The sequence below is a fragment of the Molossus molossus genome, unplaced genomic scaffold (assembly GCF_014108415.1).
Source record: "Molossus molossus isolate mMolMol1 unplaced genomic scaffold, mMolMol1.p scaffold_m16_p_1, whole genome shotgun sequence".
NCBI lineage: Eukaryota > Metazoa > Chordata > Mammalia > Chiroptera > Molossidae > Molossus > Molossus molossus.
In genome coordinates, this window is record NW_023425344.1 from 100,354,563 (window position 1) to 100,381,246 (window position 26,684).

The 26,684-nt window shown below is 39.0% G+C and overlaps 1 protein-coding gene across 9 annotated transcripts in view; it reads right to left on the reverse strand.

Moving 5' to 3' along the window:
• The window catches only part of USP6NL (USP6 N-terminal like), a 160,667-nt gene that overhangs the window by 48,935 nt on the left and 85,048 nt on the right, over window positions 1-26,684 (reverse strand). For 6 of the 9 annotated variants that reach the window (XM_036259910.1, XM_036259915.1, XM_036259941.1 and 3 more), the window contains 2 exons: window positions 25,191-25,327; window positions 19,493-19,532 (listed from right to left, as the gene is read on the reverse strand). In XM_036259910.1, the coding sequence (XP_036115803.1) occupies window positions 19,493-19,532; window positions 25,191-25,204 (54 nt within the window). In that variant the 5' untranslated portion in view covers window positions 25,205-25,327. Of the gene's footprint in view, window positions 1-3,973; window positions 4,055-19,492; window positions 19,533-22,549; window positions 22,583-25,190; window positions 25,328-26,684 lie in introns of all 9 variants that reach the window. The other 3 variants (XM_036259968.1, XM_036259893.1, XM_036259902.1) reach the window with 3 other exon arrangements.

Below are 26,684 nucleotides of genomic sequence, written 5' to 3' on the forward strand. Positions count from 1 at the left end.
TGCTAATAAAATCAAGCAGACTACTTCAGTCATACAGACACATTTAAAAATCCATCAACTAAAAAAACAATTCCATTAACTCACCTAGTATTTTCAATACCCCTTTCAAACCTGAGTGATTCTGAAACAGTCAAAAGCATGCTGGTCCACGTCATCAGGGCTGCCAGGGAGTAAACCTGTCAGCCCAGCAGCTTGACTCATTCTGCGGACTCCACACTGCAGCGTACACCGTGAACGCAAGTTCACTCTCGGAGCTGCTGACGCTCCTATGCCTCCCCATCTTCTGTCATCATCCTTGCTCCACCGGCTTCTTCATCTCTGCCTCCAAATAGGCACAGAGCTCCCGAGTTGGATCTAAAAAAGTTTTAAACCATCCAGACGCCCTCCTGCCTCCTATAACTACATTCGATTTCCCTGACCCCTTACTAAGTAGCAATCACCAAAAGGAAAGGCCGGGGTAAAAGATGGTACAATGAATGAGCCCTGAGGTCTGGCCACAGTGAGTGAGCCCCTGAGGTCTGGCCACAGTGAGTGAGCCCTGAGGTCTGGCCACAGTGAATGAGCCCTGAGGTCTGGCCACAGGATCTCTTGCTTGTCACTAAGCTGTGTGGCCTTGGAAATTTTATTTCCAAACATGGTGCTTCTATTTCCCATCAGTAAAATAAAATGTTGGTTAATATAAGTCCATTAGTTATTTGAACCACAAAGGTCCATTCAGTTACTTGGTCAAGAAAAAAATACATGTATCTGTAGCAGGTACCATGTTGTGACTTAGCTCAGACACCTCACATCATGACTAGTTAAATCATAATGTGCTCCACTTAACAGAGCTCACTTCATTTAACAGACTATATTTTAAAAATACATACTATCGTACATGGGGGGCAGTCACTTGAGTATACACAGTTAGCACAAACAGCCTTACTGGAAACTTTTCCATCAAAGCTTGTATCCTAAAAATCCAAATATTCTCTATGAGGGCTATATATTTATTTTGAGATATTTCTATAAATTTCTTTGTATTACTACTTTGTAAGTAAGGAATCTATGGAGAGAAAACTTATACCTGCTCCTCTTGAAAGAGAAGAAAAATACATGCTATTTTTTTATTTCAATGCAACTTAAAACTAGGTAGGATTTGAAAGCAGTGATTCTCTTTTAGAAGGTGTATTCTGTTTCACATCAAATTGGACCATATATATCATCCAATAATTCTTGCATTATGTTTGTGGGAAAGTGCTTTAAAATTATACATCAAAGAAAGAGCTCTGTTAAGATCTCTCTAACTGGGAACTAAATTAGCCAGAGTCAATGTGCAGAATAATAGCCTAGAAGAATTGCTCATTTTACAGAGGCTTACATACTATCATAGATATATGTATACTAAACAAGAACATAAAGCCACATAACTCTACAAATATTTTATTAGTCTGAATGTGAGATTAAAGCATAGGTGCAATGCAACAAAACTTATCCTGTAATTACCACTTGAGCAATCTCTCCACAAAGACAAAAGGTAAAGTATGGTTGTCAACTTTAGGCCAATCTGAGAGGTGCAGCAAAGTATTATACAAGACCACAGGCACTGTAACTCATGCTCCACTTTGACCTGATTCCTCTTGAAAATACCTTGACCTCCAACCCAATGCTAAAATACACAGATAATACAATCAGCGAGGAACTCACTCCTGATGAAAATAAGAGTCTAATAGACTTTAAATAAGGATACTTAAGATGTTCACAAAGAAAAGTAACATTAGCATTATGAGATAACCCAGGACAAAAAGATTTCCATGGTTAAATAAGTTTCACACAATTTAAGGTCCCTCATAAAAATTCCCACCACATGATATTAAAGACTCTCTAAAGTCCTGTAGTAAAGAAACATTGTTTAACTATATTTAGCTCTGATTTTCCCAACTTTATGTAACCAGAGAGACTTTTCTCTTGTAATAATAAAGCAACACTTATTGACTGCACACTAAGGGTCAGGCACTACTCTAGATGTTTTACATGAATTAATATTTAATCCTCAAAACAACTCCCAGAGGTAAGTGCTATTATTATCCCCACTTTACAGATGAGCAAACTAAGTCAGAAAAAGGTAAAATACCTTCCCCCAGGTCGCAGTGCTAGTAAAGTGGCGGAGCTGGGGTTTGAACCCAGGATAGCCTGGCTTCAGAGTCTGTTGCTAACTATTAAGCATACCACTTCCAAGTAATATTCATTAGAATCTAAGAAACAGATTTCTTTCCCTGGAATTCTTATTGGCAAATGCTGACATACATAGTTTATATCTACGCAAAAAGGAAAAAAAGTGGAGGAAATAGACAGAAATTCTACTACTTAACTCAGTTGTGTTTTACTGTGACTATAAAGATTTCTTTTTTTCTTAAAAAAAATTTTTATTGTCCAAACTTCCTTCAAAAACCTAACAGCAGTAGCTAACATTTACTGAAAACTTACTCTCTGCAAGGTGTGTGCTGAGTGCTGGGTGTGCATTACTCACTCACTTTTCATCCCTCTGAAATAGGTATGAGAATTTCCATTTTACTATGAGGAAACCAACGTTTAGATGTCAGCCGTTCTCAAAGCACAGTCCATGAGGTCAACACTGTTCTCAAACTACTACTAATGTTTGCTGCCTTTTCCACTGTTGGACTTTTGCACTGCAGCAGAGAGCAATGGCCATAGAGCTACTGGCACCTTGACACAGACCCTGGCGGCAGCGCACTATGCTAGTGGTCACTGCATTCTCCCCTCGGTGTATTTATTTTATTTTTAGAATGTTTTCATTGATTTTTTAGAGAAAGAGGAAGGGAGAGAGAGATAGAAGCACTGATGTGAGAGAGATACATTGATCAACTGCTACTTGGGATCGAGCCCAAAACCTGGGCACATGCCCTAACTTGGAATCAAACTAGGACCTCTCGGTCCATGGGACAGTGCTCAACCCACTGAGCAACACTGGCCAGGCTCTCTACTCAGTTTAAAACAGGCAGTTTTACTTAAGATGAAGCAGTAGAAATGATTAATTTTATGAAACCTCAACTCTTGAATACACATCGTATTGACATTCTGAGCAATGACATGGGAAGTACACACAGAGCACTATTCTGCATTTCCTAGTACATTGGTGGCCTCCAGAAAAAGCACTTACAAAATTGTGTGAATCATGACCTGATTCAACTGCTTTCTTTATATGGAAAGTCTTATTACCTTATTATGGAAATGACTGACTAAATCAACTATAGTTATTCAGATTTGGATATTTAACATTTTCTCAAAAATAAATGAAGCTTGTCACTTTAAGGAAATATCTGATAGCATTTGGTGCCACTGATAACATTTGACCTTCCAAGTAAAATCAGAATTTCAGAAAATTTCCACCATCATAAACGTCACAATTTACCAATATTTAAAGATTTTCCTGATGAGATTGGTGGTGATAGTAATAGATGTGTGTTTTTAAACTGGTTTAAAACTAAGCACAAACTCAGTGAAGGGCAACAAGATTTAAGAGGAGGTTTGCTAAAGCTTCTGGAAAAAGAGGTTGTTCCTGTCTCAGGGAAAGAGTTCAGAAGCCAGTCCTCTCTTTCTGAGCAGTGTGGCATGTGGATATGAAGCCTGAAACTACTGCCATGATTGTGACCTCAAAGGGAAGCCAGCCTCAAGGTGAGACTGACTGACACTGCAGAAGAGATGGGCAACGTAACCGATCGGCTGGATTCACTGGCCCAGCCTATCCTGCACGGCGCCACACAGCCTCGCGATTGTTGAAACCAATCTGAGGTGGGCCCTCTGTTACAACATACAGCCTCCAAATTTGAGGCATTCCACTAAATAAACTAAACTAAAAAAAAAAAAATTAAGGATATGAATGTAATAGTCTTATAATGAGAGAGAAACATTTACTGGGAAAATCCACATTGAACTTTTGGTTTCATCAAGAAGTAATATTGTTTTTAATTACCTTTTCAGTGTTCTTGTATTTCTCCTATCCTTTTAGCATATTCAACCATTTAGCAGTTCTTTCAATTTCCAGGTGCTTTTGCTAAAATAAAATTGAAATTTATTGTTACTATTTGTTCAAGGCTTCTTTACTTACAAATTCCATAAAAAAAGGTCAAAGAAAATGCTGCTGAAAAGTACTACTGAAAGAGTTATGCTATATTAGATAGGAAATACCCTATAAAACTTTAAAAGCTGTATTAATAATTACAGTTGTGTAAATAGTATCTTGTAGTGAAAGTTAAAGATACACAGGAGGACTTCACTGGAGTAGGTAAAGAGAAAGGAACTGTTGCTATTTTCCAACATGTTGTATTCTACAAATTTAAACCAAAAGGAAAAATTAAATATTTTGAAATATTTGTTATGAAGCAACAAAAACATAACTTCAAAATTCCATTCTCCTCTTTCCCCCCATATTTTACTGAATTCTACCATACTAATGTTTTCAGTGACAGAGTTGTTGTTTTTTTTTTTTGAAAGAAGAATAGGGTGTTTATTGATTTGTGGAGTGATTAATATTTAATTATCACAGCTACTGAAAAATTATACAAAAGTAAGTAATACTCACTGCCGAAAAAGAAAGTTCACCATTTACTAAGGAAGACTGATGTGGAAATACGCTGTGACAGGTGCAGTGACATAGGGACAGAAAGGACAAGGGTAAGGTCATGGTGGAAGGAGTCGATCCACCGGGGGATGTTAACAGATGAGCCCGACATGAGGAACTGACAGGTTATCAGGATTTTTATCAAGTGCAATGTGGGAAAGAATATTCTAAGATGCATGGGTAGATGTAGTTCTGAGATAATGTAGCATCAGATGAGACTAAATGAAAACAGTCTTGTATGCGACACCAAATTGGGATCTTGGGCAAGGGGAGGGAATGGGGAAGGTGGTCTAGAAAGTGCTTCTTCCTCACTTTGGTTGCCAGGAGAGGGACATTGTTTTCCTGAGGAACTGGGCCTGCTGTCCAGTCTCCTACTCACTCCTAAGGTGGCAGAGGGACGACGTGACTAGTAAATTTAGAAAAAGAACCGGGAGTATAGCCCTCAGTCCCTTTCCTGGAGCCCAGCAACTCTCAGATAGCACATCTGTCCTCCATCCTTTCAGGCGAGAAAAAACACCCTCCTTGGCCAAGAGGTCTGTGGCAACCTCTGCCGTGGCCAGGTGAGTAAGTCTGTGTCCCCCCAGGGCTCAGTGCCAGAGGCCTGCACACCTAACCCACGTTCTTCCCCTCAACTTCCCTGCTCTCGGAGGCTGGGATGTTTGCTGTTTTCTCACAACCCAGAATAGTGCTGGGCACAGAGCAGCTCTTAGGTATTTATTTCATTTTCATGAGGACAAAGCCCAGCATAATTTTCTCTTATAAGTGAGCTGAGATTCTGCTATTTCTTTCATTTTTCTCAATCCCTACATTTTCTTTTCTGTAAGTATAATAAGCATATGAATAAAAAGCAATGAAAATGGAAGACTCATAGGAAAGAAAATTATTCTGAGGGTACATTTTTATGCTCAAATGTATGCTCACTACAACCCTCTGAGGTAAGTAAGCATATCATCCCCGTTGTACAGATAAGGAAACAGCGCAAAAGGATCAGGAATTTGTCCAAATTCCCCCATCTAGTAAGTTCAAGTGTGAAGGGGATCTGAAGTTGGGCAACTTGGCTTCAGGACCTGCACTGCGACCCCGTATCTCCGTCTCTTGCTTCCACCGTGGTTCAGGCAATGGCACTCCTGGGTGACACAGCAGCTCCTACTGGCTGTCTGCAATCCAACCTCAAATAGGCAGGTGGCATAGGCCACCAGCAATATTTTCAGATTTGAAATAGGCATCAAACCCCAGAGGAAGCCCTGAATTTAGGAAAAAATTCTCACCCATAAGAATATTTTTACAGAATTTTATGTTTAGCCATATTCTTAAAACTCTTTAATTACTTCTTAACTCTTTATAAAAACGTGATGGGTTTTTCATAATAAAAGATGATCACTTGCGAGCAAAAGGTATTGTTATACATTTCATTTTTTAAAAGATTAAGCATATTCTTCATTATATTATTAGTGATAAAATGTTGCAGATGGTTCTAGAAATATGTTTAATTTTAAAACTCAGTGGGGCACTGAAATCTAATTAATGTTTCTGCTAAATGTGACTTTAGAGAAGGCCAAGATATGAAAAATTAAGACTGATCTCAGCTGCCATTTGGTATTTTTTTGTTCTTCTGCACTTCCTTCCCTGACTTCTTCAAAGCACAACCCTCTCCTCCACCAACAGGAAAGCACCAAATAACTCAACCAGCCCCAGAGTATAATAACACACTCTGCCAGGAACAACCCTGCTGAGATCTAGCCTGTCTCTTGCTATCTTTCATTTTTTATGACTATCAATTAATCACTCTGAGAAATATTCTTTTCCTTTTTATAACGGCACCCTTTTGAATTCTAATGCTTATCATATACATAGATTATTTTAGATGCTACAAATCCTCACATGCAAGGACAAAATACACACACACACAATTTTAAGAACCATTAAGCATGATTTTCTTTCCCGTGTAGCAAAAAACAAAAATGATTCACCTTGAGAAAAACTCCCAAGCTACAGGATTTTAAATTATATATCAGTAGCTGAATCAAGTTTAAATGTTAACTCCATGATACTGTCAGCTCAACTACACCAGTGTTGAATGCATGTGAACGCCTTATTCCCCTCCACTCAAGAATCTATAATTCATGGGTAAAATACACTTCACACCAAACACGCTTCAGCTGACTATTCCAGCATTTACTCTAAAGTAAGAAGTAACTGAAAACCATGTGACAAATGTGAACTTCAGTGCTCTAGAAAAACAGGCCGAGGATCAACATCTCGCCATGGACTAAATAACACCAACACGAACTAGAATATAACAGCAAGCTAGAATTTCAACCTGCAAGTTCAACAAATACTTGAAACTCAACATAGCCAAAACTGTTTCCCTCACCATGCTGCCATTACCCTCCTTTTCCCTATCACAAATTCACAGCATCACTAAGTCAAACAAACTAGAACCTTATGTTGCTTTCAGTCTTCATTTTATCTTCCTCCTCACATCCATACTACTTTCTGCTGGTCCCACCCATGTCTCTTGTGTCCATCCTGTCCCCTGCCCTAGTTTAGGCGATCCTAATGCCTATGAAAGCATTAACTCCTGACGGGTAGCCTGACTGTCTTCAAAAAGCCTCCACACTGCCACCACAATTTTTATAACGTGTCCCAGTTTAAAATCCTTTTATGGCTACCCATTCATCACCTACAAAAAATGTTCAAACTTCCACATGGACAGACCTTCACAATATGGCCTCAACTCACCTCCCTGCTACTTTTAGATTTGCCCACCTGGAACTATTTGTCATCCCCAACACAAAATGTATTTTCGTGACTCTCTGCCCAATGTTGTTATCCATCTGTCTGTGATGGTCTTCCTCACTATCATTTGGCAAAACCTATGCATCCTCTCAAGACCCAGTCAAATGTCAAAGGTCTGGAACCTTTCCCAAATGTCTCCATGCTCCAAGCAACATCAACTGTTTCCTTAGCATTTCATGGCATGGACTAAGGACCCAGTGGGCCTGGGTTCAAATTTGAGTTCTGTCCTTTCCTATCTCTTTCATTTGGGGGCAAGTTAATCTTTCTGTATCTTAGTTTCCTTCTCTATAAAATAAGAACTATTATGATTATTATTTTTTTTATCCTCACCCAAGGATATTTTTCCACTGATTTTTTTTCAGATAGAGTGGGACAGAGGGAGGGAGAGAGAAAAGCATTGATGTGGGAGAGACACATCAATTGGCTGCCTCCCACAGGGCCCCAACTGAGGCTCAGGATTGAATCTGCAACCAAGGTACATGCCTTTGACTGAAATCAAACCCAATGCTCTTTGGTCCACAGGCTGACACTCTAACTACTAAGCCAAACTGGCCAGGGCTGATTACTATTATAGCCCATAACACCTCTGTTTAGTTGGCTTAAATGCTCCAAACATATTATTAATGTTAAAGTATGAATTCCTTGAGTATAGGAACCATATCATATATTCCTCTTTTTCTTTCATCACCTAAAACAGCAGTTTGTATATAAAAAACGTTAAAGAAACATTTTAAAGTTAAACATAATTTACACGAGAAAAGACAAACATCACTACATAGCAAATAACAGCATTCTGTCTTGCTGGAGGGGGTAGGAGAATTAATATGCATGGACAAACCAAAAACATTATTAGCTCTGAAGCAGTTTAATCATTATAATATAACAGAACTAACCAGAAGTGAATTATAATAGTATCTGTTATGTATCATAATGATAGAAATTATATCATTCCATCATGTTGGCAACACTTCTAAAGTGCTGCTAAAAGGAAGAACTACTGACATTAGATAATATAAAATGACAAAACTACTGACAAAAATGATATAAAATAACTCTGTTGACTTTAAACACAGACATCTTACTTTTCCCAATTTTTTTTGAAATATTTCAAATCTACAAGAGAAGTTGGAAGACAGTGAACCATATACTTATATACATGCTTCACCAAAATCCACTACTTATTACATTTTGCCTGATTTTATCTATTTATATTGGAGTGGTTTTAACTGATCTATTAGAAAATCACAGACACCATGAACACTACTTCATCTCCAAATATTTCAAGTACATATCAGCTCAGGGGAAAAAAATCACATTATCATATATAATCAATGCGTCACTATCACACCCCCCAAAAATTAAAATTAGTTTATTATCACCATTATCAATAATGTAATATTTGATCCCTTGGTTAAATGGTATTTGCCCAATTTCTCTATTAACTAATAGAGAACTTCCCTTTGGTGAGTAATATGTGTAGTACACTTTGGGACAATGTGGATAATCTGTTCCTCAACAACTCTACTCAGTGGTCTTATCATCCATTGATAATCTCTGTCTGAATCAATTCTGATTATGATAGTGGTAAAATTATGTGTGTGTTTTTCTAAGTCTATGATTCCTTCTATATGATTAACTGACATTTTTCTATTAAAAAGTTTTCCTTTCTAGCTCCTCCACACTTTTTAATATCACTATGGTACAAAGGGTTGTTTTATCAATGTGTTATAATCCATTATCACCGTTATTCTCTTTGAAGTTCAAATTGTCCCAAATTTAGCTGACCCCCTCTTACTTGGTTGGAGATTTCTCCCTTCAAATGAATCCTTTAGACATATCCTAACTGGCACAAAATAATTCAGCTCACTTTATATGTTTTCTACCTAGACCTAAAACAATCATTTCTTTCTTTCTTTTTTTTTTTTTTATCCTCACCCGAGGACATTTTTTCCACTTTTTTGTTCAGATAGAGTGGGAAGGAGAGAGAGGAAGAGAGAGAGAGAGAGAGAAACATCGATGTGAAAGGGACACATCGAGTGGCTGCCACCCGCACGACCAACCAGGGCCGGGGACAAACTGCAACTGAGGTACGTGCCCTTAGCGGAAACCGAACCCGGGTCTCTCGGGACCACAGGCCGATGCTCTCTAACCGCTGAGCCAAACCGGCCAGGGCATACACCAATCATTTCTTTAAGAAACAGTGGATTTTTTAAAATGGGGAATTATATTTAAAAACTAAGAACTGGGTACAAGATGTGCTCATTATTGCAATTTTTAAAATCATATGAGACCCTAGTATAAGAAAATTCTACTCCCCAGAGAATATTAGAACAACATATATCAAAGGAAAACTATACAGAGGTCTTAATCCTCGTCCTATATTCTCTATCACTTCGTCATTACCTCTATTATCTCTATCTCCCATTACCTCCACTAACTACAAATATGGTACATTGTGTGTACTTTTCTTCCCAAGGGTTGTTTTCAGTAAAGGACTAAACTTCCATTTGAAGTGTGCAATCTGATTCTCGATTATCTTAAATTGCTGTTCCCTCTAAGTCATGACTGCCCCCCTCCTACTTGGGGAAGGAGGGTTTAAAGTCTAAAACTGGGGCCAGTATCTTCTTTGTTACCTCTCAACCTCCAGTGATCTGCAACTATATTTTTAACCACATGCAGGACCAGTAAGCACTTAACAACTGCTGATATTCACATAGGATTAAATTCTCTTCTGTCTTTTCCAGGGCTCCTGCCCCTACTAACATAATTAATAGTACAGATAGTTAAGGCAAAACATACACACAATGCATGGATGGATATTAGATAGTCTTCTCTTCTAGAAAGAGAAATTTTAGCGCTTTAATGAAGTTTAAGTCTTCAGATGCTTTATTGTTTCTCTATTTTGAGTACTAGGATGCTTGGCAGAGGATCAAGTTGACCAGAGACGCGCACACCTACACCTTACCAGCAGAGGTCAGGAGAGGACAAGACGAAGGAAAGCTTTGTATTTTGACAGTAACACTGAGAACTCTGTCAGTCATCTATTTTAAGATTTCAAATCACATAAAATTAAAATATAATTTTGAAAGATATAAATAGGCTCCAATATTTTGTAAGCCTTGCAAAATACTGCACTGCATAAATAAATAGATGAATCCACGAAAATACATTGTCTTATATATCCTTTCCTCCTTATTAAAAACATCAATAAGCTCAAAGAAACAATATAATTCATTATTAATATTGTTCTTTGCAGAGTAAACATAATAAGTGTGTTTGTTTACTTGCTTAATTGCCTATTTGGAGGAATCCAAAGCACTTTGCAAATATCAACACTAATCCTCTTATGAGGGACTATCCTTATTTTACACAGAGAACTGCCTTCTGTAAAACAATACACTGGCACACCTGAAACTAAAGCCATGATCACTTAGCTGGGCGTTAGTGTGCAAGCTTCCCAAACGGCAGCAAGTGCGTGCTTCAAGTGTGTGCTTTGTAAAGATTAGGAAACACTTCAGATGTCGGCAAGGCTATCATTTCCATTTATCTTATTCAACAAGGTCACACATGTAGAATTTTTTATTAGCTCCCTAGAAATGGTAGAGCTTGGCCATTAGGACTGGGCAGTCACTGAAGACAACATAAACTAAACTTAGACCAAAAAAAACTGGAGGAAATCCTGATACACTAAAAGGGTTCTTGCCTTATACTGCTCTGCATGGGTCTAACGTTCTCCCAAAACTGTAAAAGGCAGGTCACACAATATGAGAGCAGTTTACGTACAAAAGACATAATGGAACCTCAGTCAGCAGCCTCAGAACCCTGCCCCTTTTTTCAATAAAAAACTGACAAATGAAGATAAAATTACATCTTACGTTAAATTATTAAGGTGTACACAGGTCATTTTTAGTGATTTCCTATTATATTAAACTCTTGAGATTAAACAACCAATTAATTACAAGCTTCATTGCATTGTACAGGCAAATATCTTTTAAAAGGGACTCCTGCATTAAATGTCAACATTAAAACATTTTTAATTAGCCCTGGCCTGTTTGGCTCAGTTGTTAGAGCATCAGCCTGCAGACCAGAGTCTTGGGTTCGATTCCAGTCAAGGGCATATACCTCGGTTGTGGTTTGGCCCTGGCCCTGGTCAGAGTTGTGCAGGAGGAAACCAGTTGACTTGTCCCTCTCACGTCAATGTTTCTCTCTCTCTCCCTCTCTTCTCTCTCCCTCCCTCCTATTCTATCTGAAGATAAATGGAAAAATATCCTCAGATGAGGATTGAAAAAAAATTTTTAATTAAAAAAAGCACCAAATAAAGTATTTTTAATTACATTTTTCTTTATTGATTTTAGAGAGAGAGAAAGGGAGAGGGAGAGAGAGATAGAAACATCGATGAAAGAGAACATTGACTGGCCACCTCCTTCATGCCTCCCGCTGGGGGTTTGGCCCACAATATGGGCATGTGCCCTGACCAGACATCAAACCAGCAACCTCTCGGTCATGGGTCGACAATCAACCACTGAGCCACCCCAGCTGGGCCAAAGTATTTTTTTAAAGCCTACCTAAGTATGCACCCTCCACTAGCATCTGTCTTATATTTCTTCTTTTCCTTACTGTCACATTTCTTAAATCTGTATCACTAATTTCCAGACTTTTGGTTTTTCTGGACCAGGAGATTATTTTTAAAGTGGTAGGGCGTGGGCATCGGAGAGAGAAGTCAATATTTTGTTGCCAGGTTTCTATTTTGCCAAACATGGGTATCTTTTGTTACAAGATACTTTTCAACTCTTCTCTGCCTGATTTCTCAAATAGAGGATATTTAACCTCTGAAGAAGGAACATTCTCGGCCAGTCTTTAAATCAACACAGTTAGTTGTGAAGCAGTCATTACATTCATCTGGTCATTCATTCAGCTGCCACTTACTGCACACGTATTAACATACTGTGTTCACTGCTCTAGGTTCTGGGGATATAGCAGTGAACAAAGCATATTTAAAAAAACCCTCATAGAAAATTGAAGAGGTAATCAAGACTCTCCCAGCAAACAAAAGCCCAGGCCCAGATGGCTTCACGGGGGAGTTTTACCGAACATTCAAAAAAGAACTAACACCCATTCTCCTCAAACTATTTCAAAAAATTCAAGAAGAAGGAAGACTTCCAAACACGTTCTATGAGGCCAGCATAATTCTAATTCCAAAACCAGAAAAAGACACTACGAAGAAAGAAAACCACAGGCCAATATCCCTGATGAACATAGACGCCAAAATCCTGAACAAAATATTAGCAAATCGGATCCAGAAATACATCAAAAAAATTATTCACCATGACCAAGTGGGATTCATTCCAGGGATGCAAGGCTGGTACAATATTCGCAAATCAATAAACGTGATACACCACATAAACAAAATGAAGAATAAAAACCACATGATCATATCAATAGATGCTGAAAAAGCATTCGACAAAATCCAGCATCCATTTCTGATAAAAACGCTCAGCAATGTAGGAATAGAGGGTCATATCTCGACATAATAAAGGCCATATATGAAAGACCTACAGCCAACATCATACTCAATGGACAGAAACTAAAAACATTTCCATTAAGAACGGGAACAAGACAGGGATGTCCACTTTTGCCACTCTTATTTAACATTGTACTGGAAGTCTTAGCCACAGCAATCAGACATGAAGAAAAAATAAAAGGGATCCAAATTGGAAAGGAGGAAGTGAAACTGTCATTATTTGCAGATGACATGATATTATACATAGAAAACCCTAAAGACTCCATCAAAAATCTACTAGACTTAATAAATGAATTTGGCAAAGTAGCAGGATACAAAATTAATGTCAAGAAATCGACGGCATTCTTGTACACCAATGATGAACTCACAGAAAGAGAAACTGAAAAAACAATCCCATTTACCATCGCGCCAAAAAAATTAAGATACCTAGGAATAAACTTAACCAAAGAAGTAAAGGACCTATTTGCAGAAAACTACAGGTCATTGAAAAAAGAAATAGAGGAAGATATAAAAAAGTGGAAGCACATACCCTGTTCATAGATTGGAAGAATTAACATCATTAAAATGTCCATACTACCCAAAGCAATCTATAGATTCAATGCAATCCCCATCAAAATACCAACGACATATATCATAGAACTAGAACAAATACTTCAAAAGTTCATATGGAACCAAAAAAGACCCCAAATAGCCACAGCAATCTTGAAAAAAAAAGAACAAAGTAGGTGGGATCACAATACCAGATATCAGGTTATACTACAAAGCGACTGTAACCAAAACAGCCTGGTACTGGCACAAGAACAGGCATATAGACCAGTGGAACAGAACTGAAAACCCAGAAATGGACCCAAGGCAATATGCTCAATTAATATTTGACAAAGGTGGCAAGAGCATACAGTGGAGTAAAGACAGCCTCTTTAATAAATGGTGTTGGGAAAATTGGACAGCTACATGCAAAAAAATGAAACTAGACCATCAACTTACACCATACACAAAAATAAACTCAAAATGGATAAAAGACTTAAATGTGACCCGTGAATCCATAAAAATTCTAGAAGAAAATGTAGGCAACAAAATTTCAGACATCATACGGAGCAGAATTTTCACTGATACATCACCTAAGGCAACAGAAATAAAGGAGAAAATAAACACATGGGACTACATTAAACTAAAAAGCTTCTGCACAGCGAAAGAAACAATCATCAAAATGGAAAGGCAACCCACTGTATGGGAGAACATCATTGCCAATGATGTATCAGATAAGGGGTTAATTTCCAATATATAGAGAGTACTCCTACAACTCAACAAAAGGAAGACAAAGAACCCAATTAAAAAATGGGCAGAGGAGCTGAATAGACACCTCTCCAAACAGGACATACAAATGGCCAGAAGACATATGAAGAAATGCTCAACATCACTAATCATCAGAGAGATGCAAATTAAAACAACAATGAGGTATCACCTCACACCTGTCAGAATGGCCGCCATCAACAAATCATCAAACAACAAGTGTTGGCGAGGGTGTGGGGAAAAGGGGACTCTAATACACTGCTGGTGGGAATGCAGACTGGTGTAGCCGCTATGGAAAACAATATGGTGCTACCTCAAAAAATTAAAAATTGAACTTCCATTTGACCCAGTGATCCCACTTCTAGGAATATACCCTAAGAAGCCTGAAACACCAATCAGGAAGAATATATGTACCCCCATGTTCATAGCAGCACTATTTACAATAGCTAAGATCTGGAAACAGCCCAAGTGTCCATCAGTAGACGAATGGATAAAAAAGCTGTGGTACATATACACAATGGAGTACTATGCAGCGGTAAGAAAGAAAGATCTCTTATCCTTTGAGACGACATGGAGGGACCTGGAAAGTATTATCCTAAGTGAAAGAAGCCAAGCAGAAAAAGACAAATACCACATGATCTCACTTATATACGGAATATAATGAACATAACAGTCTGAGGAATACAGTAGACCCAGAAACATGGAAGTAGGGCACAGACTGACACCCCTCAGAAGAGGGGGTGGGGGGGTGGGAAGAGATAAACCACAGAACTTATATGCATGTATGCATGACCAATGGACATGGACAACTAAGCCGGGGACGGGGTGGAGGTGGGGTGGGGTGGGGGGTGCCAATGGGGTAAAAAGGTAAAATATCTGTAACAAAAAAATAAATAAAAAATTCATAAAATAAATAAATAAATAAATAAATAAATAAATAAATAAAAAACCCTCATAGAGCCCAGCCAGTGTGGCTCAATGGTTACGTGTTGACTCATGCACCAAGAGGTCGCCAGTTCAATTCCTAGTCAGGGCACATGCCCAGGTTGTGGGCCCGATCCCTAGTATGGGGCATGCAGGAAGCGGCCAATTAATGTTCTTTCTCTCTCTCCCTCTCCCTTCCTCTCTCTCTAAAATCAATAAAGAAAAAAAAATTGTTTTTAAACCCTCATAGAGATTACATCCTAGTGAGGAAACTCACAAATAAAAAAATAAGTAAAAGCCTTGGCCAGTTTGGCTCAGCAGTTGGAGTGTCGGCCCGCATACCAGAGAGTCCTGGGTTCAGTTCCCGCTAAGGGCACGTACCTTGGTTGCAGTTGATCCCTGGCCCCTGTTGGGGTCGTGTGGGTGGCAACCAGTCGATGTGTCTCTCTCGAATCGATGGTTTTTTTTCTCTCTCTCTTCCTCCCTCTCTTCCTCCCACTCTAGCTAAAGATAAATGAAAAAAAATTTTTTCCTTGGGTGAGGATAAAAAATAATAATAATAAGTAAAATATTTACTATGTAAAATAATAAGTGCTAAAAAGAAAAATAAAGGCAGGAAGGGAATAATTAGTACTGTGGAGGGCAGTTTCCAATTTTAGAAATGATGGCCAGAGAGGGTAATTTTTTGAAGGTGAAATACGAGACCTAAAGGATGAGGGGCTGAGACTTGTCCCAATCAGGGAGAAGAGCACCCTGGGAGCGGAAGCAGCCAGTTCAGAAGACCTGATGGAAGGAATGTGATGAGCATGCTCAAGAAGCACTAAGGAGGCCAGTGAGTGACGAGAGAAGGCAGCAGGAGATGAGATGAAGAGACTTCACGCAAACCAGGTCATACAGGGCTCTGCAGGCCATTCCAAGGACTTTCCCCCTTCCTGTGTTTCAATTAGAGAATGACATGATCTTATTTTAACAGGATCATCTGGCTCTTCGGTGAACAGACAGACTCTGGGGGGAAGGGAATGGTAGCAGAAGCAGGAAGTGGGAAGCTCCAGAAGGGAGACTGCAGTGGACCAGGGTTCAGAAGTAGAGCTGGTGATCAGATTCTGAATACATTTTGAATGCAGAGCTCGTAGGACTGCTAAGAGATGAAAAGAGGGGTAAGAAAAAGTCAAAGACAACTCAGAAGTTTTCAGACTGAACTACTAGAAGAGAGGAGTTCCCATTTACTGAAATAAGGAAGTTTATTAATAGAAAAGATTTGAAGAGAATAACAGAAACCCCAGTGTGAACATTTATTAGACACCTAGGCATATACAGTAAGTCAGACATCCAAGTCTAGACATTGAAATGTATATACAAAAATATACAAGTCTGGGACTGAGAGAGCCAAGTCATCGATGTACCGTTGGCATTTAAAGCCAAAGACTAGATGAGATTATGAAAGAAGAAACACAGATAGGAAAAGCAAGTTCAAGGCCTGAGCCATGAGGCACCCTGAAGTGTGGACCGAGGAGGTGAGAAAGAGCTAGCAGAGCAAATTGAGAAAGAGCAGCTAGCGAGGAAGGAAGAATATTTGAGTTCTGAAGTCCAAGAAAAGAGAATGTGTCAGAACAGAGAGTAACCGACCATGTCAAATGCTGCTGGTAGGTCAAGGGCAAGACTGGGAATTGACTACGTGATGTAACAGTATAGAGGTAGTTAGAGACCCTGATAATGGCAATGGGTGAGGGTGCAAGTTGGAATCTGACTGGAAAGGGTACAAGGAAGAACTGTAGGCAAGAGTAAGGGCAACAGCCCTGGCCGGTTTGGCTCAGAGGTTAGAGCATCGGCCCACGGACCAGAGAGACCCGGGTTTGGTTCCCGCTAAGGGCATGTACCTCGGTTGCAGTTTGTCCCTGGCCCCAGTTGGGGTTGTGTGGGTGGCAGCCACTCGATGTGTCTCTCTCACATCGATGTTTCTCTCTCTCTCTTCCTACCTCTTTCTCTCTTGCTCTATCTGAAGATGAATGCAAAAGTGTCCTCGGGTGAGGATTTAAAAAAAAATTTTAAAAAGAGTAAGGGCAACAGAGAATGCTGTAGGAATCAGAGCAGTAGCTGAGGAGGAAATGGGGTCAAAGGAAGACTGGTGTTTTTAAATGGGAGTAATAATAGATTTTACTCTGATGGAAACAATAGAGTAGAAAGAGAAAGAATTCAGGAGAGAGAGGGGAATAGAGAGAGAGGGACAGAGCGATGTCCCTGAACGATCAACACTGACACGCGCAGGAACTAGAGCACTGGGCACGGATGGCGGAGGTGGGTGGGTGTGGTTGTGCAAGCCCCAGAAGTCCTCTTCTGATTGCTTCTGTTTTCCGACAAGAAATAAGAAGCAAGGCCATTAGCTGAGAGCAGGAGGAAAAGGAGGTACTGGAGGGCTGAGGAGGAAGAGAGGGTTCCGGCAGTTGAAATGACAGCAGACATTCACTAGGGAGGAGCAGCGTGACCAGGCAGCGCTCATGCTCCAGCTGAGGTTTGGGAGCACTAGTGAGTTTAAAGTAAAAGCCGTCAGCATGGCTGTCTTTGCCTAGCTGCACGGAGCCATGCAGGTGCAAGCACTGCAGTGGCAGGAAGTTGGCTTTAACCAGGACTGTAGTTTAGCCCAGAAGCAGCAAGGGAGGTGAGGGAGGTTAAGGTATGTGCGAGTGACTGCAGAACTGAGCTGGAAGAGAGGGGAATGAAGACATGAGTGTGCTGAGGACAACCAAACAGCGGTGGTGTCACTGGGATCCAGGGGTTAGTGAAATCAGGGCACTAGACAAGAGAATGGCCAGAGTGGAAACGAATCCTTCCGTTCCCATTTCAAAGTGGACTGGTAGAAACTTCACCAGAGGCAAAATTAGAAAATGCTCACTTCCTTCTCATTCGCTCCTTAGCCACAGATCTGCCCTCCCCACCACCAGCACTGCCATTTCATTCACTAATACTGCCTCCCAAAGCTACCAATCATCAACCTCCACGCACTGCCTCACTGACCTTCCTCTGGTCACTGGGCAGACAGTGAGCATCTCAAAGGCAGAAACTATGTCTATTTGATCCGAATATTCTAGGCAATACCGAGTCCACTGCTATGTAAGAATGTAGCTATTTAAAAAACAAATTCCTCTGCCAAAACACCAAGGTATGATACTGAGAGAATGAGGAAGTAACAAAAGAATTCAACTGTATGAAGTACCTACAGGGAACTATATGTATGTAAAATGCCAATTCTGTCTACATCTCAGTTATGTTACAAATTTTTATTTTCAGAAAATTTTTATTTTAGGAAGACTTTTCTAAAATATTTTTTCAAATTCCAATTTTATTTTTACCTCTATTATCTGAAACTCAACCTCCTTCCTCACTAAACATAAACAAACTAAGAACAAACCCAATCAGGAGCCTCCCTTTCATTCTACAGTTCACTTTTTGGTAACAGAAAAAAAAAACAGAGAAGGGGGATTCTGACCAACTTTAAAATATTCAGTCCCTAGTTCTCAGCTATGGAACCAGCTCCCTAGCCAAGTATAATGAAGAAAGGAGAAACTCCAAGTTACCAAAAAAAGTGACAGGTTTACTACATATAAGACTTTTCTAAGTCCTTATAAAGCTAACATCTTTATTTGGCTACAGCAAACTTTGTTGTTGTTTGTGGGAGAGTTTATTAAAGCCTCATGGACCCACGATGTCACAAAGAGCTACTGGTCTAGAAGAGGCTCTATCAGCCACAGGACACATGAGAATCCCTTGTGAAACTTTGTACAAATTACCTGCCCCGCCTCCTGCCGAGTCTGACTCGACAGGCGCAGGTGGGTCCTAAGCAGCCGTGCTCTTTAAAGGCTGTGCATTAGGCCTGGCCAGTGCGGCTCAGTGGATTGAGCAGCGTCCCATGGACTGAGAGGTCCCGGTTCAATTTCCGGTCGATGTTTCTATCTCATGTCAATGTTTCTCTCTCTCTCTTCCTCTCTCTCTAAAAAAAAAAATCAATAAAAACATATTACAATAAATAAGCAAACAAACAAACAAAATCAAGGCTCTGCATTAGGAAGCACTCCTCGATCGAGAACTACCTGTCTAGAATACAAATCTTTTCTGAAAACTGCTACCTTTCCTTTTCTCAAGTATCAGAAGTTCCATCAAATCACCTAAAATTATTTCCCCATTAATTTCTTTCTTACAGTGATATACTTAGGGTCAAATTTTAACAGTGACTGCCCCATTTATATATAATATGGTACTCAAAATCCGAAAGGTGGTAGATTTTACTCCTCTGATAAACATACTTCACCAGTAACTGTGAGTAATCACAGAGCGGGCCTTACCCGTTCCACCACTGCATTATGATACGGGAGCTCCTCCTCACTGCAGAGAAAAAAACAGTACATGTCAAAGAGTTGAAGTCACAGCAAACTTTGAAAAAATTATAAAGCAATAGGTACACATGATGTACGACCACTGTCATTACAAAAGTTACATAGCTCCCATTCCACCAAAATCCTTATAAAATATTAGCTCTCTGTAACCACAATGTCCCCGACCTTCAAATTCCACCACCTGCACTGTCCAATAAAGTAATCTCTAGGCACATGTGGCTGTTTAATTTTAAATGTAAATTAAAATTAAATAAAATTAAACATTCAGTCTCAGGCCACAGATCACCAAACTCTATCTAGACCATTACTCCACTCTCTGGCTCAAACCATGGCCTATAATAAATGATTGTTTTAAAACATTAGTAGAAAATAAAACTGCCTCCAACAGATTATGAATTAAAAAGAAAACTTTTACCTGGTAAATAAGAAAATCTTTTTTTTTTATTAAAATTTTTTTTTTTTTTTTGCATTCATCTTCAGATAGAGCAAGAGGGAGAGAGGGAGGAAGAGAGAGAGAGAAACATCGACGTGAGAAAGACACATCGATTGGTTGCCACTTGCACAACCCCAGCAGGGGCTGGGGACAAACTGCAACCGAAGTATGTGCCGTTAGTGGGAATCGAACCCAGGACTCCCCGGTCTGCAGGTCGATGCTCTAACTGCTGAGCCAACTAGCCAGGGTGGAAATCTTTATTTTTGAAAAATGCCATAGAGATGATTTTTTTTAAACATAAGTAAAAGATGAAATTCACTTTTCTAACACAGTGATTCTGTGATATCACCTCTAATATAAACTATTCTGGGACTTTTATGTTCACTGTCAGAAATGTAAAAATAATGTGCTATCCGTAAACAAAGTCATGCGCTTCAAGTTGATATCCCAGTAATACTGAGGTTTTGGCAAGATATGTACATATTCTTGCCTTAGTTTCTCTTGAGGTCAAATAATACCACTGTCCAGAGTGCAATACATTCGTAGTCAAGAGTCCGGTATTTCAAAGGCACTCTTTGCTACTCTGATGACTAAGGTCCTTAGGTGAACCATGAAGTTAAAGCAATGGAACTGACAAAAAGTGTAATAATTGAATAGAAAGATAGTTCAAATCCTCATCTCACAGATAAGGAAACTAACATTTTTCACTTAGTCACACTTAGCCTAATGTAGAGATGTTCAGCACTATCTAACCCATAAGTTCAAATTCAGAGACAAGATCTTCAAATTGTGCAGGAGTATATGAAAGGCTGAATAAACAATTCTTAAGAAGACAAGAAACTTTGAGGATTAAATATAAAAAGTCTTTTTTGTTTTTTCTAAGTATCCACTCACCTTTTAAAGTATCCACTCACCTTTTAAAGTATCCATTCACCTTTACTGAATGTGACACTTTGATTTTTTTATACCTTTCATTGTGCTCTTTGTCTCAATTTCCCTGCTAATTTGCAACCCTCCTTGGTCAGGTAGCTCAGTTGGTTAGAGTGTCATCCCAATATGCCAAGGTTGCAGGTTGGATCCCCGGTCAGGGCACAAACAAGAAGCTACCAATGAATGCTTAAACAAGTAGAACAACAAATCGATGCCTCTCTCTCTCTCTGTCTCTCTCTCTCTCTTTTCTTCTCCACCCTCTTCTCTCTCTCTCTAAAAATCAATGAATAAATAAATGCATTTATAATCCTGATAACTAGGGCCTATGATGTATGAACGATATAACTTCCAGTTTAAAAGTGTACCTATCCATTCTTCCTGTACTGGTAGAAGAGGGCTTGTGGACACCACCGGAATGTACTCCTAGGTAACTAGGTCAGCAGTGAAGCCTTGAAAGAATAAGAACATCTGGCACGCTTTGTGCACACCCAGAATGGTATTTCTGGGGTGAGTGGGCTGCCCTGCGCAAGATTAACCTTTTGTACAACTGATTTGAGCTGATCCTGACAACTGTTTATTTTAACGTTCCTAACTGCAAATGAAGTGCTATCTAGGGCTGCCTATCACAGGAGAAGTTCTTTGAAGTTGCTGGGTGAATTTCTTTCATGTCCTCCTATTTGATAAACAAGACTGACAGACCTGTTCTGAACCCTGAATCAGAACCAAGTTTTGTGCTTGTCTGTGGAATGATGCTAATCACCTGCTCAGGCAACATGGCCTGTGTTGGGCAGGTCCTACAGAACCAACTGCTTTGTAAATTCAAGATGAGCCAGGACTGCACGCAGCAGACCACTGCACCTTGACCTCAAACCATGCTATTGAAACCCTGGGAGAGAGGAATGCCCGAATACACATAGAACCATGGTCAGCCTTAGGCAAAATCCAGGAGCACACAAGCCTAGCCTTAGATTTCCATTCAGTCCAGTATTTCACATTATTTCCTTTTGCCCTGTGGCAACCCCACCAGGATCTGGTTACCTGTCCTGCCCCCATCAGAATCCCCAGTTACTGAACTCCTGCTATCCAACCATGTTTTTAATGTGCATTTAAAAATTTATTTATTTAAAAACTGAGACATAATTGACATATAACAACATAATAGTTTTAGGCTATCACATAATGATTTGCTATATGTATATATACTGTAAAATGATTATATTTGGTTAATATCCATCAGCAAACATGCTTATAGGTTTTTAAATACTTTCCTTGTGATGAGAACTTTTAAGATCTACTCCCTTAGCAACTTTCAAATATACAAAACAGCAATGTTAACTATATATAGTCACCATGCTGTACATTACATCCTCAGGACTTACTAATAACTAGAAATTTACACTCAATGATCACCTTCACCCATTGCCAGCACCACCCTCACCACCCCCGCCACACCTCTGGCAACCACCAATCTGTTCTCTGTATCTATGGGTTTGTTGCTGTTGTTTTTTTGAGATTCCATTATAAGTGATATCATACAGTGTTTGTCTTTTTTGGTCTGACTTATGTCACTTAGCATAATGCTATGAAGGTCCACCGATATACATGACATTTTCTTTTCCATTCATCTGTCAATAGACACTTACGTTGTTTCCATGTCTTGGATATTGTAAGTGATGCTGCAAAAAACATAGGGGTACAGATATCTTTTCAAGATAGTGATTTAATTTCCCTTTGGATAAATACCCAGAGACAGAATTGCTGGATCATATGGTAGTTCTATTTTGAGGAACCTCAATACTGTTTTCCATAGTGGCTGCACCAATTTACAATTCCACTAACAATGCACGAGGGTTCCCTTTTCTCCACATCCTCACCAATACTTGCTATCTCTTGTCTTTTTTCATCTACTTTGGTATGAGGGGTTACCAGATTGTGGTTTTGATTCGCATTCCCTGATGATTAGCGATGTTGAATACTTTTTCCAATACTTGTTGGCTATCTGGATATCTTCTTTGAAAAAATGTCCATTCATATCCTCTACCCATTTTTCAATCAAATTGTTTGCTTTTTATGGTATTGAGTTGTATAAGTTCTTCATATAGTTTGGACAATAACCCCTTATCAAATATAGGATTTGCAAATATTTTCTCCCACTTGGTAGGCGGCCTTTTCATTTTGTTGATGGTTTCATTTGCTGTGCAGAGACTTTTTAGTTTGATATAGTCCCACTTGTTTATTTCTGCTTTCTGCATTTGCTTTTGGTGTCACATCCAAAAATATAATAATCAAGACCGATGTCAAGAAGTTTACTGCCTATGTTTTCTTCTAGGATTTTACTGTTTCAGGTCTTATGCTCAGTCTTTAATTCATTTTGAGTTGATTTTTTTTGTATAATGTAAGATAGTAGTCCAGTTTCATTCTTTGGTATGTGGCTGTCCAGTTTTCCCAACATCATTTTTTAAATAGTTTATTGATTTTTAAAAATTTTATTTTTAAAATCCTTAGCTGAGGATATTTTTCCATCTATCTTCAGACAGAGTGGGAGGGAGAGAGACAGAGAGAAAGAGAAAGAGAGAGAAACATTGATGTGAGAGAGACACATCAACTGGTTGCCTCCCGCACGACCCTGACCAGGGCTGGGGACTGAACCAAAACGGAGGTACGTAGCCCTTGACCAGAATTGAACCCTTGACTCTGGTCCATGGGCCGATGCTCTAACTGCTGAGTCAAACCAGCCAGGGCTAGTTTATTGATTTTTAGATAAAGGAAGAGGGAGAGAGAGAGAGAAACATCAATGTGAGAGCGAAACACTGATTGGCTGCCTCCTGCATGCCCCATACCAGGGATAAAGCCTGCAACCCAGGCATGTGCCCTTGACCAGGAATTGAACCTGCAACCTCCTGGTGCATGGGAAAACACCTAACCAACTGAGTCACGCTGGTCAGGGCCCCACCACCATTTATTGAAAAGACTTATCCCTTCCCCACAGTACATTCTTGCCTCCTTTGTCATAAATTAATTTACCATATATATGTGGGTTTATTTCTGAGCTCTCTATTCTGTTCCATTGATCTATTTGTCTGGTTTTATGCCAATACCATACTGTTTTGATTACTATATCTTTTAATATAGTTTGAAATCAGAAAATGTGATGCCTACAGCCTTGGTCTTCTTGTACAAAATTGCTTTGGTAATTTGGGGTCTTTTCCGATAACATACAAATTTTAGAATTGTCTATTCTATTTCTGTAAGACAAGCCATTGGAATTTTGATAGGGATGGCACAAAGTATATTGTTTTAAGTAGAATGGACACTTTAACAATATTAATTCTTCTAATCCATAAGTACAGAATATCATTCTATTTATTTGTATCTTCTTCCATTTCTTTCATCAATGTCTTATAGTTTTCAGAGTACAGATCTATTACCTCCTTGGTTAAACTGATTCCTTGATTTTTTTTTTTTAATGTAACTGTAAATAGAACTGTTCTCTTAATTTCTGTTTCTGATAGTTTGTTACTAGTATATAGAAATGCAACTTTTTTTGTATATTGAGTTTGTATCCAGCAGCTTTACTGAATTTATTAGTTCTAACAGTTTTTTGGTTGGAGTCTTTAGGGTTTTCTATATATAAGATCATATGATCTGCAAATAAAGACAGTTTTATTTCTTCCCTTCTGATTTGAATGCCTTTTTTTTTTTCTTGCCTTGCTGCTCTGGCTAGCACTTCTAGTCTCATACTAAATAAAAGTGGTGAGAGTGGGCATCCTTGTCTCATTTCTGATCTTAGAGAAAAAGTTTTCAGTTTTTCCCCATTAAGAATGATCTCAGCTGTGGTTTGTCATATATGGCCTTTATGAAGTTGAGATACATTTCCCCCTCTACCCATTTTGTTGAGAGTTTTTTCATGAATGGATGTTCAATTTTGTAACAAGTCTTGAGGCTTCATAGATGGATGACATAGCTCAAGAATGTGCTCAAGTTTTCCTATATGGATTTTCTTGCATTATTGCTTCACACCTAAAACATTTTATACAAAGTCTGCTATGTGCCCAACTCTTTTATCTCCAAAACACTATTACTCCTCAAATTCTGTAGTGGCATACAACAATTTCTACAGCCTTCCAAGGACAAATCAGGGGCATGCTGTCTTACCAAGAGCTACAACAATGTCTAGACCACACATGTAAAGCTCCGCACCAGCCTCAGGCACAGATGCTGGCACACTGAAGGAATACACTAATATTGCTGAATGAATGTATGAAGGGAAGGATGAATGCATACCTGCATGCGCACATACATCTCTACCCTGCCACTTAAATATCCTTCAAGTAGGAAAAAAAAGGACCAAAATCTGGGTGAGTAGAGTATTCCCTTAGGTCAGCAAAACTACAGCCCATGGATCAAATCTAGCTCACTGCCTGTTTTTGTAAAAAAAAAAAAAAGTTTTATTAGAACACTGCCATGCTCTTTCATTTATGTATTGTCTGTGTTGTTTTCATGCTACAATGGTAGAGTTGTATAGCTGTGACAAAGGGTCCATAAAGCCAAAAATATTTCTTATCTGGCTCTTTACAGAAAATGATTGCCTCCTCCTGCTTTAGAAAACAAAGGTTTTCTTCTCTAAGGAAAAGAAATACCTAGAAGCTGCTCAAAGAAAACACCAAGCTGACAGCAAGGAGATATGCCTCACAGAAATACAGTAAGTAAAAAAATAACAACAACATAGTCATCTCTGGAAAGACAGGGACCTGGACTGGGTCTATTTGTTTCATCTGCTAATAAATTTAGAATTACTAATTAGGGTACATATGTCTATAATTTTTCAGTAACTCAGATGGAGTATTTCTATAACTAGATAAAATTTTATTTAGAAACTTAAAACTTAACTTGTTAAAATCAGTAAATTTGAATATACTAACCAAATTTTATTTCTATTTCTGTAGTAAATTTTGTCTAAATTTAGATTTATTCCTGTCAAAATAATTAGATGAGTAGAAAGAGTTCTCAAGCCCTTGTCATCAAAACAGATATTCTTTAAAAACAAAAACACTTTTATTGTGGCTTTCTCATATTTATATAGGCATAGTAAAGCACAACTAGCTAAATTTTATGGATATATACATTTTGATTGATAAGTAGTTGAAAACCTGAAGCTTTGCCCTGGCCAGTGTGGCTCAGGGGATACAGCATCAGCCTACGCACCAAAGGGTGGCAGGTTCAATTCCTGGTCAAGGGCATATATCTGGATTGCAGGTTCTATCCCCAGCCCAAGTTGGGGTGAGTGTGTGAGGCAACCAATCAATGTGTCTCTCTCACATCGATGTTTCTTTTTCTTTCTCTCTCTATCCCTCCCTCCCTTCCATTCTCTCTTTTAAAAAAAATCAGCCCAGCTGGTATGGCTCAGCAGATTGAGCATCCTCCCATGGACTGAGAGGTCTCATCTCGATTACCAGGTCAGGGCACATGCCCAGGTTGCAGGCTCCATCCCCAGCAGAGGGTGTGCAGGAGGAAGGCCATTGATGTATGTTTCTCACATGGATGTTTCTATCTCTCTTTCCCTTTCTCTCTCTTTAATTAACAACTATTTTTTTAATCGGAAAAAATATCCTCAGGTGAGGATTAAAAAAAAAGGAAACCTGAAGCTTAGTATTAATTTTATCTTTATTTTTGGTACAATTTCCTTCTAATCCTTCTATTAATAACTTGTGACCTAAAAGCATTATCTATCATGATCCAAATACCAACATTCTTTGTTGACCAGAGTAGCACTGGCTA